This window comes from Dicentrarchus labrax, unplaced genomic scaffold (genome assembly GCF_905237075.1).
Source record: "Dicentrarchus labrax unplaced genomic scaffold, dlabrax2021, whole genome shotgun sequence".
NCBI lineage: Eukaryota > Metazoa > Chordata > Actinopteri > Moronidae > Dicentrarchus > Dicentrarchus labrax.
Window position 1 is genome coordinate 16014281 of NW_026136722.1, and position 20759 is coordinate 16035039.

Sequence of the window (20759 nt, forward strand, 5' to 3'; positions counted from 1 at the left end):
GCACTTTGGTCGAATACACACAACAGCTGAACAAATTGATATAACAGGGTTTAGCAAATGACACAGTTTCTTTTCATGACTTTCAACACATTCTTTCACAATATCAAAACCAACAATGACCTTGTGCTGCTACTGTATATGCTGTCACTGCCTGACAAGTTATACCTCTTTACTATAGAACTTTTAATACAAATACCATTAAAAACACACTGAAGAGTCACACAGACATATTCCTTTATCTCAATACAGAGCTAATGTAGTTAGTGCCTATATTTTCATGTTGTGCAGATGCACCGTGCAGGCTCAGGGAGGCAGTTTCTTGTTTACTCTGTTAAGTGCTCATTGTAATATAGGAATAAGTCACCCAGTGTAACAGTATGGCTCTTTTATGTGTTTTTCCTCGTTTTTAGACAACTGTGCCTAATTATGTAAGATTTAGCAGTGCTAGGACTGCTAATGGACCATTAGTCCAACAACTATTATAAAGACATATAGTTTAATATCATGTGTTTTCCTTTTATATGCCACATTAACACTAGCAACTAAAATCTGTGACAATTTATGGTCAGTGGAATTAAGTCATCAAATGACAAACGATACTTTTATGCACTTTTGGTTGAGGGCAGTTTTTTATGGTTCAGTCTAGACCCTTAGTTCTAATCAAGGAATTATTTAATGCTGCTGGATACAAAGATCAGGGTTCCCATGCGTCCTGGAAAATCTGGGAAAGATTAGAGACTAGTTTTCCAGTCATGGAAACACCAGGATTGATTAAAATGACCAAATATCCTGGAAATAATCAGTGTTGTCCTGGAAATGTTTTATTGTATTGTAGTAAAGCTATTCATGCCAGTTGCAGAGAACTGTTGCCGTTAAATCTATTTGGGAAATGCTGTACGTGCAACAAACCCTTATACTTTCTATCTCTTCTTTTAATAGGCTTATAGGCGAGACGATGAATTTTCTGTAGAATAAAATAAATCCATGTGATTTAAGCTGTGTCGGCTGTGGTGAACAGCCAAGCACGCCAAAAAAGCAAGCTAAGTGTCCCATTAACACTGACCACCATTGTAAGTGCTGTCCTGTATTGTCAAGACAACCTCCTGGAAAATGTCCTGGAAAAGGATTTTTTTAAAAGAGTGGGAACCCTGAAAGATATTTTAGACTATTGTGTGCTTTCAGATTCGTGGCAACAGTTGATGATCGCCCCATGCAAAGAGCAAGGTCCATGAAGAAATGACATAGTTAATCATAGTGTGATCAAGTGTGATTGAACCCAATTTTGTCAGGTTTTGTTTTTGTTTGGACTACTTGACCTGCTTTAGTCTCCTTTGCCAAAGTAGGAGCAAATTGGCAAATTTATGTTGTTCTATGACCTGAATTCAGCCTGAAAACACCCGATGAGATGTAGCCTGATTTGGTCCCAGTGAACTAGACCAGTGGTTCCCAACATTCTTCCTTAAGGGACCGCTTTCCTATCATTGAGTAAACTACTACCCCTGAGTAAGTGACATATTTTATTCATTTTATTTCATATCATATTCAAGCATAACAATAACAGTTCAGAAGTTCAACTGATAAACTGTATAATGAACCCAAACAGCGAATGTAATAACTGCAGGAAGAGCGATTATTTCCTGTGAATATTGCATCGCAGATGAGTTTTCCTCATATTTTTAGGGAACTTTTTATACAATTCTCTGCTTGTATTATGTTTTTTTTTATCTTTAACATCATACATACTTAATAGGCTTCTCTTTTGACAAATTCAGATTTTTACTCCCCCTGATGCTTTGCAATCGTTATATTAGCTCTTTTGTTATTTTCAATGCATACTTTTCTAATACAGGATGAGGCTGTTTAGCAGAGAGTGTTCTGTTAAATAACTTGTGTTCAGGTCTTCCTGTTACTTTTTTTAGAGCTTAAATAATAAACCAAACTTTTTTTTTTTTCCTTAATAAAATGCTGAGATATAGGCCTACTGTATATATAGTTTGGGGGTCCTGATGCCCAAGTGGGGAACCAGTAGACTAGACAACCCTATATGGACAAAGGTATGTGGACAGATTTGGGAAGAACGAGAACGCAGACTGCGAGCCAGGCATAACGCCCAACATCACGTTCAGTCACAAGAGCTTTGTTCTTGTGGCTACATGGGAGGAAGACCCTGCAGCCACAGTGCAAGATCTGCTGGAAAGCCTGAAACCAGAGGAGTGGAGTCTGTTATAGCAGCAGAATAGTTGTTTAATTAGTTTTTAGTTCCGATTGTTGTGCTGCTGCTGCTGCCTTTCCCTGCACGTGTGTAACTCAGTTTGAGCTGAGTACAGCAAACACATTAAAAAGTCACACAGCTGGACAGTGACAATGACACATATATAACACAGGACGTGAAACTTAATTTTACAGGACACTGAAAACACACACATATATGAACACAGTTAGCAATCTCTCATCATTTTCTTACACATGCACATTCAAATGCTCAAACACAGAATTCACATTTATGCACCAAGACTCTGATTATCTCCCTCCAACAGCCAGTGTTTCTTTCATACTCTTTAACTCACACACTTACTGTACTCTCATAGACAGAGGCAGCCAAAAAAACCAGAACATGTTTGATCCCTCATCTATTCCTTAGTGTGCATGCATCCAAGCTGTCGCCATATCAGTCACTGCAGATGCTTGATTGATGAGTGTATCATAGTGGGGTGGTGCTGTGTGTGTGTGTGTGTGTGTGTGTATGTGTGTGTCAATTTGTGAGGCTGGCTGTGCTGAAAGGCTTCGACGCCTTGGTTGCAGAGCACCTCGAGGTTGTCTTGCTGATCGACTGGCAGGGGGAAAGCCTTGATTGAATGTCCGGGAGCACGCCACTGAATGTGAGGACATGGAGAGAGAACTTTATTGATTTCTACAAAGACCGTGCTCTCTTTTCCCATAAATGTTATGGCTCTCTTCGCCCTTGTCCGTGTGTGTGTGTGTGTGTGTGTGTGTGTGTGTGTGTGTGTGTGTGTGTGTTTTTGTGTGTGCATATAACTGCTCTGAATGACAGGATGAAGGTCCTTTTCATCTATGGAGCCTTCTTCACTACCTGTGCTTGATGTAAAGACAAATGGGACAGCTCTTCTCTGAGAAGGTGTTATAATAAAGACAATCTTAAAAGCCTGTTGCTTTGAGACGAGAGCTCCAAATTCATTCGCTGAAAGGTTGTTTCAAACAGGAAATTTGCTTTTTGTCTCTCTGCAGCAACATCTGTTGAATGTAAAAAGCTTCTTTTTTTTGCTCCTCTATTCCTGAGCAGTTTATCTGAACCAGTAAAAAAGCCAAAGACATTTAAGTGTCTTTCCTTTCCTGCATATTTTTCATTGTTTATTGACTGAATGAATCAGCTAACTGGGTCTATCCATCTGTCTTCCCTTCCAGAGGACACAGCCTTCGAGGCAGGTGTGCGGGTGCAGATCCACAGCCAGGCAGAGCCCCCCTTCGTTCACGAGCTGGGCTTTGGCGTGGCCCCTGGCTTCCAGACTTTTGTGGCCACACAGGAGCAGAGGGTAGGTGTCCCTGACTCCCACTCATACACAGTTAATAGCTTTTTTTAATCATTTATCTTCCTTGTGCTGTTTTTCACGTCTAATCCGCATGTTCAGCTTATCGCTCAGAGATAAAAAAATAAAAAAAAACCTCTGTGATAAATTACTTGCCATAAAAGGCATGATGGGATTGCGTGCATTCATGTGTGTGAGTGGGTTTGTGGCTGCTTGTGTGTCCCAATACCCTCAGGATACCCAATTGGCCTCTGCGTTCTCTTGGTAATTGTTGACTGACAAATGATAACTTCCAGTGGCTTTGACCTTGCTGGTAGAGAGATGCCTCACTTGAACTCAGCCACACTCAATCATACTGAAGCTTTGTTCCATCACACAAGGCCAATATTAAAGGCTGCAGGTCTATATACAGAGCCAAAGGTATTTGATGTAAATAACCATTTCTCTGTCACCAGAGGCTTGTTCCCCACAAGGTTGTTTTTCACTTCTTCTCTTTTTTCCTCCTTTTGGCTTAAGTTGAACAATCCTCAGAGAGGGTGTTTCTACAATGCCAAGCTGCATGTCTTTATATTACGACTAGGAATCCATTTTACCAAAGGTTATTAGTTCTGTCTTTCATTGTCAATGTTTTTGTCTCTTTCTGTTTCTCTTTTTCTGCCTCAGAGTTAAGCTTTTAAAAATGTTCTTTTCCTTTGGCATTTAAACCTGCAATAACGGATTGTTTGTCCACTTGGGGGCAGCGGAAACAAGCTGTTAATACATATAAACAACTTTAAAATTGATACGAGGATCTCGTTAGCAAACAGTTACAGCCTATTTACTAATCCAGCAGAGTCATTTCTGGCCACCTGACAAATGTGAACACTTTATTCCCAACTAAATGCTCTGCTGTGTTCACCTGCTAGTTTATAACTTTGTGTGTCTGCTGTTTGATGCTGAGTAGGTAGTGTACAGTGGGTTTTCTGAGATTTTTCACTGCCTGCTGCAGCCAAAAACAAAACTATGAGAGCATTGAGCCAAAACACTAAAGTTGCACACAGTAAAACAATGAGCTGGAAGTTGCATAAAAGCTTCGTAGGGATGAGGAGAACTACAGAGTCTGTTGATTTAATCACTACAAGTTTTTCATACAACTAAACATTTGATCCAAGGTAGAGTATAGATTATAGCAACTGAAAGTAATCAGGTTACATTCCAGCAAGCTGATTTCTCAAACATCATGCAAAGGAGAAACCAGTTTTTCATAAACACAGTAGGGGAGTAGAAAAACATGATTTCCCCAGCTAGATTTCTCTTGAAGAAAGCTGAATTTCTTGGCCTTGTGAATGTATCACTGGGTTGCTAATTGACTTTTTACAAGTATGTGCGTGACAAGACTTCAGAACGTCAGAACGTTTTCTGTGACAGGAGGGCGGGAGGATGAAAAGAAGGATCATTACTCGCAGCTATGCATCCTTGCATTTAAAATAATTCCATCTGAAGTCTAAACCACCAAACACTTGACTGCGTACAAAGTTCAATTGCATTTGGTGCTCGTCTATCATCACTGATATAGTTCAAATAAAACAATGGTTTTCAGATGAGGGATTTACAGTAAACAGTTTTATAGTGCATGTAAACATGTTCTCCCTGGTTTTTCACTTGCATGCATATGTACTTTATGAGAGTGAATAAAAGATGATTAAAAAAAGGAGTTCAGTTTGAATTTTAAGAACTTCTCTTCAGCAGAACTGAGTTGAAACATCGCCTCACTACATCACAACTCAGTGTGGTGTTGCCATACAGAGAGTCACCTCAGCAGGTAGGCAGGAAGGGGAGGAGTAGATCTATCCAGAGATGGTTAGGCCTCCTGGGTAATAAGCCTCCAGGGTTTCTCTCTTCTCATCCGTCCCAGTTCTTGTGACTGGCAGGGCGGAGACAGGCCCTTCTCTGCCTGCCTGCTGTGAAAACACTGCCCCTCTTCACAAGCCCTGCACAGTGGGAAACTCAGCAAATTTAGCTCCAGCTAATTAATGCAGAACTGCACTTTGTATCGGAAGGGGAGAAACCCTCCTGCTGTGAGAAGTTCCCACCTGTCTCGTCAAGCTTCATCTTCTGTAGAAACCCAGAGGGCACTTTCAAATATGTCCAAGAACAATCACGGTAATGATGATTGGGTAGAGTATCTGGGGCGAAGATTTGGGATGGGGCCTTGTGGAGTATGTTGAAAAAAACCCTGGTGATTAGTGGATCTTTATAATGGATACCAATCAGTCCGCCTGTGAAAATGACTTTGACAAAGGGTTTAAATGAACTCATTTTGGCTAATAAAATTGGGCCTAGATCAAAGCCGCCTAGTCAAGTTAGCTAAAGGCACAAAGAACGCAGAGTGAGTCCTCATATGGAGGCAGGCAATTTAAAATTTAAGCTCTCCAAACATAGAAATCACCCTTCTGTTGGCTTTTGACTGAAGCAAAAAGGGCATGGTGGTCCCTTGGTTAAGAAAGTCATTCTTCCCAAGGGATAAAAAAAAAAAAAAAACATTGCTGTCTCTTGATGCAAGCTTAGGGTCTTTTTATTTCAGTTTAGCTCCTCTGCTGCCAAAAGAAAGAGAAAAAACCCACAGCAGAGGACACTTTTTGGAAATTTGTGACTTGCTTCTATATGCTGATTTGATGTTGAGGTCCAGCTCAAACCAGCACAGTACAGTTTCCTCTTCAGATCACCCAACCAGTGCTATTGCAATGACCTTATTAAAACCCAACCTGTTCTCACACCCAACTTTTTTTAACAATGTCCCTGCTGACAGAATTGTAAAGCCTAATTAAAGCATTGCTCTGGTATAACTGGGGAATGGAACATTGATTAATAACACAGTGGGTGGTGCACAGGCCTTGGCTCTTATTAGATATACCATAATCAGGTCAGCAGGTCTCAACACAGTGAAAAGTGATATTGAGCACCTTGGATTATCTGATTACAGAGAAATAATCAGATCTCAAATCAGCCACATCTGACTCTAATTAGGCCAAAGTGAAGATTAGCTGAGGTATGAAGGTGATTTTAAAGGTTAAGGATTGCTGAAAAGCACCTTTCTTAAGTCCTCTAATAAAATTATCAGCAGCTGGATGTTGGTATTAATTGTTTGTGCTTGCTGATGGTATATCAGGGAGGGTATATTTAATTATCACAGGAGACATTATAGAAAGAAGACATAAATGGCCAGAGGCATTTGGACATTGAAATATTCAGCATGCTAGATAGCTGTTTGGATTGTGTTTGAGTTTACTGAGTTGGGGAAGTGATTGTATCTGCAGACCCAAAGCCTCAAACTCCCTAGAAGCAGTGAGACAACATCGCCTGATAGGAGGGGCAGGCTTTCAAATTCTGTCAGTACTAACAAGCAAACTGTGGCCAGATTTCACCTGGCAGGATGTTGTGTTTTGCCTCATCCAAAAAAAAATTGCTCTCTTGGCAAAGAAAGCGGCCTCACTTGGGATGCATTGTGATGACAATGAGGGGAACCAGGGAACAGAGGGTGGTGGGTGATGGATACCGAGAGCGCGGCTAGAGCGCACTGCATGTGTTGTGGAGCAGATGGGCCTCCACACTGCTCGGCCCGGTGTCCCTCGTTCCTCATCTGCTGTCCCAGCCCTCAGAGCTGCAGGAGCAGGAGGAGAACATTTGGAGTTTTTGTGCTCCCGTCGCCGGGTGTTGTGGGATTTCTACTACAGAGTCTGGCTATCTGTTGAATTGTTTTCCGCACCGCCTGGTTTGTTGTGAGGCTCTTCGGCTTCTCTGTACTGGCTGGGTTTCAAAGACTGAGGCACGCGTTTTGGGGAGCTGCTGTCAGGATCTGTCCACATTTTGGGCTTAATACATGGATTTTCTCTGTATATGTGTGTTTGCAGGAATTATGTCTTGTAAAGTCTGAAAAAGTATTGAATTCAGTTCCCTCTTCTAAGTGTTTTTTGCTTTCCATACCCAGTAATAGTAGTTTGTAAGTTGTGGGCTGTTGGGAGACAATCTGCATTTATATGTGAGATTGGTGCAACAGTGGATTGTGTATGCAACAGGCTGTTAACTAGGAATCATTTAAAAGATGAGATAATAATTTTAAGCCCTGTCGTCCCTATTGGTTTTCCTCGGTATGACCATGAAGAAGATATTAAACTGCAGTCTATGTAGTATTAAAAAGGTCTTATAAAGTATTACATTTTGTATGGTGAACACTGTGTGTGTATTTGATCTTCCAACTAACCCCGCACCTCCTTCCTCACCTGCAGCTGACCTACCTGCCTCCCCCGTGGGGAGAGTGCGAGTCAAAGGCTCTGGAGTCGGGCTTTTTCCAGGTCTACAGCGTAACTGCCTGCAGGATTGACTGTGAAACACGCTACATTGTGGAGAACTGCAACTGCAGGATGGTGCACATGCCTGGTAAGCACCGTTAAAACAAAACAAAAAAAGTTTTCAGCAAGGTTGCAGTATTTCATGGGAGATTAAACTGCATTGAGAGGCCTCATATTGATATGACAAGTCAATACTGGATTAGGTGTTGGCATTTAAAAAAGCCCTGGGATTATATGTCTGGCAGGAAAAGGGTGCTGCGCCTCACATATTGTTTCTAGACTCATCCAACTGTGTTCCAAAAACACTTCCATTGACTAAATTCTTCCTCTAATGTGTTTCATTAAAACTTCCCAGGTGATGCTTCTTACTGCACACCTGAGCAGTACAAAGACTGCGCTGAGCCCGCCCTTGGTAAGTCTGCACATACCCACAACCTCCCGAACGTGAGTCAAGAAGACACACACATGCTGTATTTTCTGGTTTACATATCATTATTTTCCTCAGCAAGGATTAGGCTTAACTTTTTTTCCTGTTGATACAGAGCTTTAATGCTAAACCTGCTTTAAAGATGAGCAACACAGGAGAGAATTTTAAGCTTCAGACGGCTCAACTGAAGAGCAGCTCCTGTACGTCATCGTGAATGCCAAAACACTGAAGTAGGAAAAGATATCTACTTCAGCACCGGGTGATAGTCGCCGTTGCACCATACGCCCTCTCTCTCTGTCATTGGACCTCATTTAAAAGGGAAATTGCATCGTCAAGGAATAACTCCGTAAATGTAAATTCTGCAGGCACACAACTGGTCTGCTAATTACACTACAGCACTTTATGGTGGAAAGTCAATGTGTCACTACTTTTTGATTTATCAAGAGAACGGGATTCATCTCAATATTTCCTCTCGTGTGTGAAGGGCTCATCAAGTCTGTAACCAACATCAGAGCAGACAGAGACTGCAGTGTTAGAGTTCAATTTAATGGATGGATGGTCAGATAGATAATGGCTCATATTTCCTGCATTGAGCTAAATTATACCGCCAGTTAAGCGGTTTTTGGCAGCCGTTATCCAGTCCTTCAAATTCAAGATTTTATATTAAGTTTGTCAGTTTTATTAACTGTTGGCCCGTCCAGCTGTTTTAAATTATTGATTTGATTTTCTTTGTTTTGACTTTTTATGAAACAGACTTAATGTCTCAGTGTAATATTTTACCTTTTGCCATAGCGGTACACTGGAGAGAGTCTCATGAAAGTCAGATGAGTGGCTTTTTTAAGGGATTTTATCTAAATTACTTTTGTGGAGAGTTTAAAAGTCAAGTTTTTTAAAGCAGCAGGCTCATAAAGAGATGTTTTCTCATCTTCTTCCTGCTGAACCTATCCCAGCCGGCATTTAAAAATGACAGGGAGTGTACTACCTTTATCATGGCGGTCGAATGCAATATGGAAGCTAAGAGATGTACTGCTGTGGACGGGGGCAGCGGAAAAACACATTTTTTTACACCTAAGTGTAAGTGTACACTATATTTAGAATATTTTCACCACTTTAGCAGGTGGCCCTTTCCAGTGGGAAACTGCTCTTACATCGCTCTCTCTAAAGCCGCTAGACTCCTTTGACAAAAACAGTAATTTTACCTTGCAAAACACAGGGGTTGCTGGTATTCTGCTGCCTCGATCGGTTAATTTTTTTTGTGTTATTGTGTCAGTTTGGTGTTTGAACGCGTTAGTTCAGATCTGAACTAATATTTTTGCTACCCCCGACCACAGCAGTACATCTCTTAGCTTCCATTCCAGTATTTTTATCCACTTCTGCTAAACTGGGGCTGTGCCGACTCCCTTTTACTGGCTGTAATACACTGACTATGGATAAGTACAGTACCTGAACCCCACTTAAAAAAAATCTGAACTAACCCTTTAACCTGTGGTCCTCACAATGATGTATCACACATTGGGGCTACAGAGATGCCACATGAGTGCTGCAAGAACTGTGATTCGCACGCTTGTGTTTTCTCCCAGTTTTTGATGCCGGTGGAGGTTAAGAGTGAAGAAAACATTAAAGGAGGTGAAGACAGATTCTCAGCAGTCTTCTTCTTTTTCAGTAACACACATCTAACAAAGCCATTATCCTGCAGACCTTCTGTTCACCGCGATCACCGCTTTCTGTGAATCTTTGAACATAAACACAACGATTGCACAGCGGTTGTCTCCTGTTCAGTAATGAGACAAGCCTAAATAATGTTATACGTTACCTGGATGTGACTCCAGTTCAGTGAGTCTGTGTGTATCCCTCCGTTGCTCTGTATCACAAAATAAATGAAAGACTGTGAACACAGAGAGGAAAATAATTAGATCATGATACAGCCCGATCATGAACGGATGAAACCTGAACTATAAATCAAATCCAGCTTTAATAATCCTCAAGTATTTTTGGACCTTCTTTTGTTTTTTTTTAAAATGTATTTATGCAATCAAAACAGCAGATCTCTACTAAAAGAACTTACATTTACTTCCATTGTATTGGGGAGGAGGTCTGTATGACCAGATTCCATGAGGTAAGTGAGAAAATGTGTTGTTTTTCTGTGTGATTTGGGCTTACTGACCCTAAAGCTAATCCCATTTAACAATGATTGCATAGTAATTAAAAAATTATAGCAAACTTGATATGATTAACTAGTAGTAGTATTAATTCTATGATTTCCATTTTAATAAATAAAAGCAAACAGTCTGTTAAAGCACATACATATACATACAGATATAATAAGTTAATTTGAAAGCATGTTAAGTAATGTATGAACTTAGAAAAAGCTTTCTCTCCTCCCACACCAGTCTCTCTGCTCAGCCTCCACCCCGAGGAGAATTATTTCTGAAAAGCCACAGCAAAAAAAAAAAAAAAAGCCAAGGGCAACAAAACTTTCTGGCAATCAGCATCAAGGCCGCGGGCTCCTACACCATCAGAGCATTCAGTGTAACTCACCAATGTGTCATTAGCATGCACTCGAAACAACACGTTACACTGCATGATGCAGCGGGAGCGTCGGAGGTTTTGGTGCTTATTCCAGACAGCTCTCTCTCTTTCCTGTAATTGGCTTCATTTTTGGAACAGTAAGGCTTTCACAGTCCCAACACACACACGTACACACTCACTCAGCTTGGATCATTGAATGCAAATGAATTCTCGTTTTAAACTCAGTGCCAATTTGCTATACCCACCAGAGAGGATTTCGCACGGCAAAGTTTGATTGGGTTTTTCTCTCTACATAACTGTGTCACTCAAGTTTTGGGGACGCCACTGAATTTTTTTTTTTTTTGATAGGAAACGGCCGCATATGTGTGCGTCTGTTAACAATGTGCTTATCTAGCCGCTTGCTTTTGAGGAAACTGAGATGGCTTATAATTACACACCCAGACAGAAAACACACTTATTTAAGACTCAACCTGCCAAAAGTGTCCAAAATAAGTGGTTATATCAGTTGTCTTCCTGTCAGAAATATATTTATTTATACTTTCTTTATCAGGTGGTTTAAACACATAGTTATTATTTTGAAAAAGTTATCAAGAAGAAATGTATTATGGTAATTTGGTCTTTTAGATTTAAATGTGTGTGTGTGAGAGAGAGAGAAAGGGAATGAGAACGGTGGACAAAGGTGAGAGGCTCAGAGAAAGAAATCAATCATTTGAATGCACGAGGCCTTGCTCCTGTGTATCCAATAACGTCTCATTTGAATAAAAATAAGAGACCACTGAGAAGTCATATTGAATTTCCTCTTGCAATTACGTGACTGTGTGGCCTCACTGGCTATTAGCGCACCGTGGGGGATTGCTGCCTCGTGATCTGTGGGTTGCGGGTTGTGCCACAGAGAGCTGTCTAAGTGAGAAATAAGCCTGATAACTTCTTTCCTTTCCATTCAGAGAGTGCGCGGTGAGATTTTAAATCCAAAACAGATTTTGAAGTCCAAAGAGAGAAGTTTTTGGTTGTGAGAAAGGATCTGGTAATCTCTGCTGAAATTAAATGAGATCTATTTAAACTTTGCAACTTCAGAAAATTCAGTCTTCAGCTTAAAGAAAGTGATTTGTGAAGAGAGTGAGCCGCCTCGGTGCCGGAGAAGCTTTTGATGGAGCTATATTTGAAAGGCTTGTGTCGCTTAACATTACCATCACTGCGAGAGAGTTGGTGTTATGTAGGAGGCTGTGGGCTTAACACGAAATCATCCAGTGCATTTTAGTTTTTTTTTTTCTTTCTCTGAGTCAAACTGCCAAGGCAGAGCCTTGAATAGAGGCTGGCGTTTCTACATGAAGACTTTGTTTCTGTCAGGGTAAAGGCTGTTTCACGGATGCTGCTTCAGGGCGTGTTTGTGTTTGGTGCTTTACATTCGCTCCTCTGTGACTTTGACAATGACATTGACTTGTTCTGTTGTTAAGGCTTTTATGGAGTAAAGATCCACGCAACTGAAGACGCAGTATGAATGGAGTCATTTGGGCAACTGTGTGTTATTATATACCCGAGTTTGTATGTACTGTATGTGTGACCGCTTTTATTCAGATAAAGAATGCTACATGCATTTTTCTCTGCCTTTCAACTTTAGTTTGAGCACAATGAACTTTAATGTGTATCAGCGGTGAAAAGGCACTGACATGCAGCTGGCACTAAGACACTATAAAGATGTGGTGACTCAGAAGTAATTGGCTGTGGTGGGTTCAAACTAGTATGGTTTTAGTTCACCATAGTGTTGCTGAGATACAAGAAAAAGAAAAAGAAGGTGAGAAAATAGCATTATAAAGAACTGATTTAAAATGATTTAACTCTTTGAGCTACTGCTATCATTTTAAGCCCTGCAAATATTGTATATATGTATATATAATATTTTTTCGTCACACTAAATGGTCATTGTATATAAAATGTCAGAAAATAGTAAAAGAAAATTGCACTCTTTCTAAGATTCTAAGATGATGTCTGTTGAAATAGAAATAAAATACAAAAATTGAGAAAAGCAAAAAATGCTCATATTTGAGAGGCTGTGATGAAGGGAACATTTGGCATTTTTTCTAAAAAAAAAATGTATTATCAGAATTGTTGCACAATTTCATATCATTGGAGACTAATTCAACATTTTTATAAAGACTTAAATGTGTTTAGCAGCTTATCGTGACTTTACAGTGACCTTATTGTATCATAATGTTTAATTGCTTATTATAACGGAGAGGAGAACAGATATAGTCAGCCCATAGTCAGCTGATTGAAGAAGGAGAGTGAGAGAGAATTGTGAATGAAGAAGGCAGTCTTCCTGAACTTGCACTGAGCTTCATTTTGCGGCCTCAAGAGTGAGTTGATTTTCTGCAGATGATCTCCTCCTGGTCTTTTGATTGCATTTTATTATTACAGCTTATTCTGGGCAGAAGTTCTGGTTTTCCAGTTGAATATGATTTGCCGCAGGGGTGAAGGGTTAAACCAACTGGCATACTGTCAGCAGAATATTTATAACCACATCAGGAACTTCCTACCCAAAGCAGGGGCAAGATATTTGTGAATCTGGGAATCTATTTGGGATATTTTCTGCCTTCAGAGTGATTGAAATGTAAAGTAAAAATCTCACTTTGTGTCTAAAAGACAATTTTCCCCCTTGTGTTCATCATCCTCAACCCATCCTCCCACATTTCGTTCCATTTTACTCCCTGATTGTATGCTCCTCCCCTCTCCATCACCCCTCCTGCGTGAAGCTAAACTGTCGGCCGTGGAGAGCAGTAACTGCATGTGCAGGACACCGTGCAACATGACCCGCTACAACAAAGAGCTGTCCATGGTCAAAATCCCCAGCAAGACCTCGGCCCGCTACCTGCAGAAGAAGTTCAACAAGTCAGAGAAGTACATCACGTAAGTAGCCAGAGCTTCTTGTCATGGTGTCTGTGCTGTTCTGTGCTGTCTGTTCACCAGCAGGCAATGCAAGAGACTGCAAATGAGTCTAATCTGTTTAATGGTCGCAATTACAAAGTTCTAAACCAGCACATGATGTTCTGGTGCTACTAGTAATGTCACAATGGTAAGTAAGATTCGTGCTAATGGCATAGAATTAACATAAACACAACTTTAATTACATGTGCTTAAATCATGCCCGTTTAACCAATCAATGGGCCATATTCCTGAAATGTTTATATGCATGATTTAATCTTCATTGGTACATGTTCAGGTTGTAGGTAGGAGTGAGCAGTTGGGAGCACTTCTAAAGTGATATGCACCAATTCTTTATATGGTTTGTCATGTGCTGTAGGCAAAAAATAAGGAAACTTTTTGAGGGATTTCTACCATATTCACTCATTATCAGTGCACCAGGTGGGCAACACTTAAGCATTCACATTTACACCAACGCATATTCATAGGCTCTAATATACCTAATGAGGAGGAAAGCGGAGCATCCAGAGGAAACTCACATTAAAAAGGGAAAAACATGCAAACTCACCACAGAGTTGATGATTGTTGTAGAATCAAGACAACAGCTCTAACTACTGTGGTGGCAATTTGTTTAATAAAGCATACAAAGTATGAGTATGAGTCTTTCTGTAAGGTTTTATTCAAGTCATCCATGAATGGTCTCAACACAACCATCACACACTCTCGTATGTGAAAGTCCGAAAGAGCCCCGATTGGAAGAAGCAGTATGGTTTTATCCCTGTTGGAGCACACAGTTACACATTCCTGAGGCAGTAAACAGACAGATAGTGTGGTGAAATGATCATGTCCTTGGCTTTTTAGTGAAGTCTCAACATCCCGCTGTTTACTTGGACATAGAGTGTAGTTAGAAACAGGGCTAAAGGTTATATGCATAAAATAGCTTCTTTAACAGTTGCGTATCGTTTTACAATGACCAGGTCAAAGGGTTGTATAGGTTCTTAAAAATTGCCATTACACTACTGAGCCTCTTAACTGCCCACATTGTTTCCTATAGCACTTTAAAATAAGGTTTTAAAGAACTAGAGTCTCTGTCTGGCTGTGCAACAAGTGTGTTCCCCTCCCACACAGTGGTTTTGTTTCCCTGATTGCCCGGCTCTGCAGGAGATGCATGGGCTGTTGCTGATTGTGTTGCTTGCCAAGAGATTGCCTGATGTGGGACTCATAAGAACAAATGCCCTGTTTTTCCTTTCGCAGAGACAACATCTTGGTGTTGGACGTGTTCTTTGAGGCGTTGAACTATGAAACCATCGAGCAAAAGAAGGCTTACGAGGTGGCAGGTTTGCTTGGTAGGTTTTTACTCAGTGTTACCATTATTTTCAAAACCTGAATCCAAAGGACGTTAGTCTTTACCAAGCTACTTTTGAAATTATGTCTTGATTCATGGGAAATGGTTCACTGTGCCTCATGGCACCAGATTTAGAAAAGATTATTCAAAGATGCCTGTCTGGATGGTCAACAGACTTACTGATGGTGCCATTACAGTTTGTGACAAGCCATCAACAAAATGTCAGCACTGTGAAATGTTGTGATTTTAGTAGCAGAGGGAAAAGAGCAGCAATTAGTCTCACCAAAAGCTTCAATTGAACATAAAGAGGTCACTTTTCTTTAGTTTGTTGCTGTCACTTGTTTTAATATTGACCAGTTTAAATAAATGGAAATCTCGTGGGAGTGAGGCAGATGTTAGTTACTAAAACTGCCAAATGTGATTCATCCTATTTGAAATCCAATGCTTGAGACATTTTATGTGATAGGTAAGAAAAAATACACAAATGAGGTGGTTATTACATGACTCAACCTTGCAAACAAATGATCATGTTTAGAGTCTGTTTCGTTGCTTAAAGCTTTGGTCTTTTGCTATTTTCAAAAGTACTTTATTAAGAAATATCTCTCTTTCTACATAACACCCAATGAAAAGAAAAACACACATATACACACACACATACAAAATCACTCACACAAATACATATACATAAACACAACAATATAATGCAAACACACACACATGCTACTCTTTTCTTGTTCTAATTTAAAAAAAGGTATTTATTTTGTTTCATTGCTTTTTAATGCTTTGGCAACAGTGTTGTGACATTCATGCCAATAAAGCACATTTGATGTGAAGTGAACTGAAACAAGGCTAATCATCAGTAATCGATAAATAAAGAAAAAATATGACCTGGTTCATGTTTGGGTCTTAAATTTGTGATTAGCAGTTGGATTCAGGTGTTAAAGACATGGGTCAGGACTGGGTTCAGACCTCTTTCTGTAGGTGGCTGTGGCTCAGAGGTAGAGTGGAAGGTTGGCGGTTCGATCCCCGGCTCCTCTCGCTGCATGTTGAAGTGTCCTTGAGCAAGTTACTGAACCCCAAATTGCTCCCGATGCTGTGCATCGGTGTATGACTGTGTGTGAATGCTTAGTTTCCGTTCTAGCGGGCAGTTGGCACCTTGCATGGTAGCCCCTGCCATCAGTGTATGGATGTGTGTGAATGGGGTGAGTGTGGCATGTAGTGTACAGCGCATTGAGTGGTCGAAAGACTAGAAAGGCACTATATAAGTACAGTCCATTTACTATTTAACATTTTCTGCTGTTCTGTCATTGTACTTCTGTTTTTGTGATTTGTACAGGTGATATTGGTGGTCAGATGGGTCTGTTCATTGGAGCCAGCATCCTCACCATCCTAGAGCTGTTTGATTATGCTTATGAGGTAAGTTCCTGTTTTCACACTTTTATTCCCATATACCCGTCAAAACATCTAATTACACCCACACATCACTCCTCTACAGGCTCTCACGGTTGTGGCTGGTGCAGTAAACTTAAACAGCTTTTGTTTTGGGTTTTTCAGTGAAGAGTTAGAGCATTGGCCATGAAAAGCTGACAACAGAAACAATGTCACTGATACAAAAAGTAGATAAGAGCTGTATTTACTTCAGAGCCGACTGAATGTGTGATGGTACTTTTCCATTACCTTTGCTCTACTGTGTGCCCTTCTTCAGAGCTTCTCATGCACAGGGTTCTGACAAGCACATAATAGTCTTCGCCTCCCTTAGGGTTTTGGAAATGCACAGGAAAAGTAATTTTCAAGAGATTCTTTTTTTTTTTTTTTATGGCCATAATGGAGTAATGGGGGAAAAGAAAACCACGATGTCGCTGTCATAAGCAGTTCACAGGTTTCATGCTGAAATAATAGTGGTGTATTTTGTTGCCACATTTGCCACCTAATTACTTTTGAGTTATATGTTCCCGTACAGTCAATAATTACAAGTCTCTCTGACTTTTATTTCCCGATCTGCAGGTGGTGAAAGACAGACTACTGGATTTACTGAGCAGAGAGGATGAGGAGGAGAGTCATGGAGAGGATGTGGTAAGAGTGGCCTTTAACCTTTCACTTTCAGGGCAGTGGAGTAAGTGGAGCGTGTAAATTCAGCGTAATTTCCCTCACTCTGATCATGCATATCAAACCTTGTTAAATCCCTACTCCTCAATGCAAGCATGTAGAAAGAGCACACTAGCAAATTTAAGACTGTGTTCGGGCTGACAGTAGAGATGCCAATTTGGCAGACAAAGCTCTGCTCTTTGAGGGAGCTCTCAAAGAATCAGCAGTAAGGACTCTGCTGGGAGCAACTAATCCCCCCTGAACAAACACGTGCATGAACATCAAATCTTAGTTAAATCAACAATACCATAAGCCACCGTGCATTGAGAAGGTTGAGGTGGCGGAGTGGGCTGCAGCAGCAAACCCCATTTGCATAAAAGTATCTGTAGAGCAGTCAGTGCATGTGTCAGGTTATAATGGTCACTGTGCACACCAGAATATTACTGGACATTATTAGACAGCTGGTGGTCGAGCTGCAGTGAATAAGCCTCTGATGGCGAAGCTTGAATGAAGCAGCTGTCAATTCGGTGGCGATGCCCTGCTGGATAAGGACCCGGCATTGTTTGATATACATTGTGACTGTTGTCAACCTTGACGTAACCTAACCCCTTGCACACTATTTTCCAGGACCAAAATAAAGAGTTCAGTTTTAAAGGACCAGCCAAAGTAGCCTGGCAATAGGCTTCACATATAGTCACCACGTCACCAGAAACACGTATTTCACATAGATGCCCAAAGGAATTTTGCTTTGCCAGCCTCGCCGACTCTCCCTATCTTTTTTCCTAGAGTTCCTGTGACCCAGTGGCAAACCACTCAGAGTCCATCAGCCACACTGTGACAGTCCCCCTGCAGACAACGCTGGGCACCCTGGAGGAGATTGCCTGCTGAGGCCCTCCCCCCTTCCCCTGAGAGCCACACCCGTCCAGAGGCTGACTCCACTGGGTGGCACTACATCCACTGTTAGGGCATCCTGCAGGACCTTAACAGGGGAGGGGAGGAGATGAGGACAAAAACAGGGGCTGGTCAAAGGACAGCGCTGCGCTCTGTCACACCGCCCTGTCTGAGGCACTAATGGGGATTAAGGAGCTGTCGGCTGGACTTATCGGCCCTCTCTGTCACCCTGCACTGTACTGTGGTGGGAGGGTGGCCTCTGCTGAGCCAGACCTCCACATACACGCACACAGAAAATCAGAGACTGGGTGGGGCGACTACCCACAAAGGGGGCTCATCCCTGTGCAGCATATCTATGTAACAAACACATTCATACGTCGGTCACTGCCAAATGAACTGTACAGAATTGGTTTTGAACTGTCCAAACTGCATGCGTTGATCTATCTTGCTCTCTTTGCTGATGCATACGCTGGACTGCAGTGTTGCTTTACTGTACATGTGTGCCATTTGTCTCTCTATCTGCAGGACAGGCCTGTGACAAGGGCCCAGGTGAGATATCGAACTTCGAATGTACAGATTGAACTTATGGTTGTTTAAAATCATAGTTCAGATATGACCAATTCTTTGAAAATCTATTCTATTCTTTATCATTTGTTTGTTAATTATCTTGCAGGGGAAGGGGTTGGTGATGTGTGAGAATTACTGGGTGGGGGGGGGGCTGAACATTTTGCTTTGTTTACAGAAAATCGAGTGAAATCTCAACATTTTGCAGCCCGCATTTTGCTTCTTATTTTTTTTCCAACTGTCAGTCTCAGTTTAATCAGTTTACTAAAAGGCATGTTTGCCACATGACTCCTGGGGTGCTAAGCTGTTTGCTGGAGACATCTTTAAAGGGATGTCATACTCTTACTGTTAATTTATGTGAATAAATGACCGGCTTCTGGCTGCTGCACCTCACCACTGCACCCAGCTAAGTGAGGTAGAATCTGAATTTATTTGCCTGCCAGACAGCAAGCCGTGTACAAAACACTGCAGCAAATGAATATGCCCAGGGTGTTGTTAAACCATTACTTCATTAAGCGAATTTCAGGGTCATATCAGGGCATCAATTTGTCCTTCACCAAAAATATCCCCAGTCTTGACAATAAAAAAAAAAAATCATGATTAAAAAAATCATTACAAAAGCACCATGTGGGGGGTTCAGCCAACATTTTTTTTTAGGGGACAGTGTCTGCTGTGTTATGGTGTAAATATCTGTGTTTTTTTTCTCATAAAAACGGGTACCACGCAGACATGCCTGAAGCAGATCTAATTTAAAAAACCTTTGGTAAAACATCAACTCCAGGTCCAGAAGTGACAACATATTGTCAGATTTTTTTTCATGATGTTACTCAATCTGCAGCTCTCAGCAGGTGAGAGTGTTCTGTAACAGGCTGTAGCATTTTGGGGTAGTTGAATGTCATGCTAAAAATGAAGGACACACTTTGCTATGAGGTAGGCATCCTTTCCAAAACAGGTTTAGCTGAATCTTCAGTGTCCTCAGAAGCAGTTACAGTTACATATATGTGGCTTTACACCAAAAGCTTTTGTGAGACCATGTGGGAGATTTAGTGTTTTCTAATTCTAGTCCGTGATCATCCTAGCATGGTCTCTGTCATCATGCTAATGTACATTACAGGTAGGAATGAATTCAAGTGCTTTGTGAGACTGTTTGAATTATGATTTCCCATCTGTGGCTCAACCTGCTGTCTCTGTGTACTATCTCATGTTGTGGCTTCAGACGAACACAATCCTCAGCTGACCTGCAGGGGTGTGAGACAACTGTGTCTCACTCTCTTCTGTCGGTGGCAACGACACTGGCTGTTTCTTCTCTCTACTTTGGCTTCAATTGTTATCGCAGGACAGCGTTTTCTCATTTTGTGATGCAGCATACAGTGTGTGTTTTTAATGTGAAACAATTAAATTAAAAAGTTGTTTTGCAATGGTGGCGTCCTGTTGTGGTAAGGCTAAGCAAGCACAGTTTGTATTGCACCTTTCAACAAGAAGGCAATGCAAACTGCTTTACATAAGACATGATAGAAAAGAAAAACACAAGGCAATATAACAAGACTAACCCCAAAATTCCACCGGGTACGGGCACGATCAGCTCTGGGCATGGGCGCAGCCGGAAGGTTTAGACCAGGGGTCACCAACACGGTGCCCGCAGGCACCAGGTGGCCCCCAACGACCACATGAGTAGACCGTAGGCCTGTTATAAAAATGAAAATTGAATATTGATATTATCTGTTTCCCACCTTGTTAAGTCATTGTTGATAATTATCAGTGTCTTCACATAGATGAGTATCAATAATCATTAATAATAATATATAACTAAAGGCAAACTGAGCAAATTTGTTATTTCAGAAGAGTGTATCAAACTGGTAGCCCTTCGTGTGACTCAGTACCCATGAAGTACGTCTCAGTTTCAAAAAGCTGGTGACCCCTGGTCTAGACAATGAGTGTGATTGTACCCGAGGCGTTGCATTGTATCCTAGAAGCATCTCTCTGGTCCGCAGAAAATACACGGCTGGTCTATTGTTGACGCGACCCACCTGTGCCAAGCAACACAGAGCAAATTGCACTGCAAGGAAGTCAGACACAGAAATGGTATAGAGGATCCGCTCAGTTTACAAAATAAAATACCTTGTGCA

The 20759-nt window shown here is 41.1% G+C and overlaps 1 protein-coding gene across 3 annotated transcripts in view; it reads left to right on the plus strand.

The window, feature by feature from the left end:
* The window catches only part of asic2 (acid-sensing (proton-gated) ion channel 2), a 339024-nt gene extending 318973 nt beyond the window's left edge, over positions 1-20051 (plus strand). For all 3 annotated transcript variants that reach the window (XM_051388343.1, XM_051388342.1, XM_051388340.1), the window contains 8 exons: positions 3424-3551; positions 7811-7961; positions 8229-8285; positions 13580-13733; positions 15003-15094; positions 16430-16509; positions 17098-17166; positions 17965-20051. In XM_051388343.1, coding sequence (XP_051244303.1) covers positions 3424-3551; positions 7811-7961; positions 8229-8285; positions 13580-13733; positions 15003-15094; positions 16430-16509; positions 17098-17166; positions 17965-18066 — 833 coding nt within the window. In that variant the 3' untranslated portion in view covers positions 18067-20051. The remainder of the gene's footprint in view (positions 1-3423; positions 3552-7810; positions 7962-8228; positions 8286-13579; positions 13734-15002; positions 15095-16429; positions 16510-17097; positions 17167-17964) is intronic.
* Positions 20052-20759: the final 708 nt, after the last annotated feature.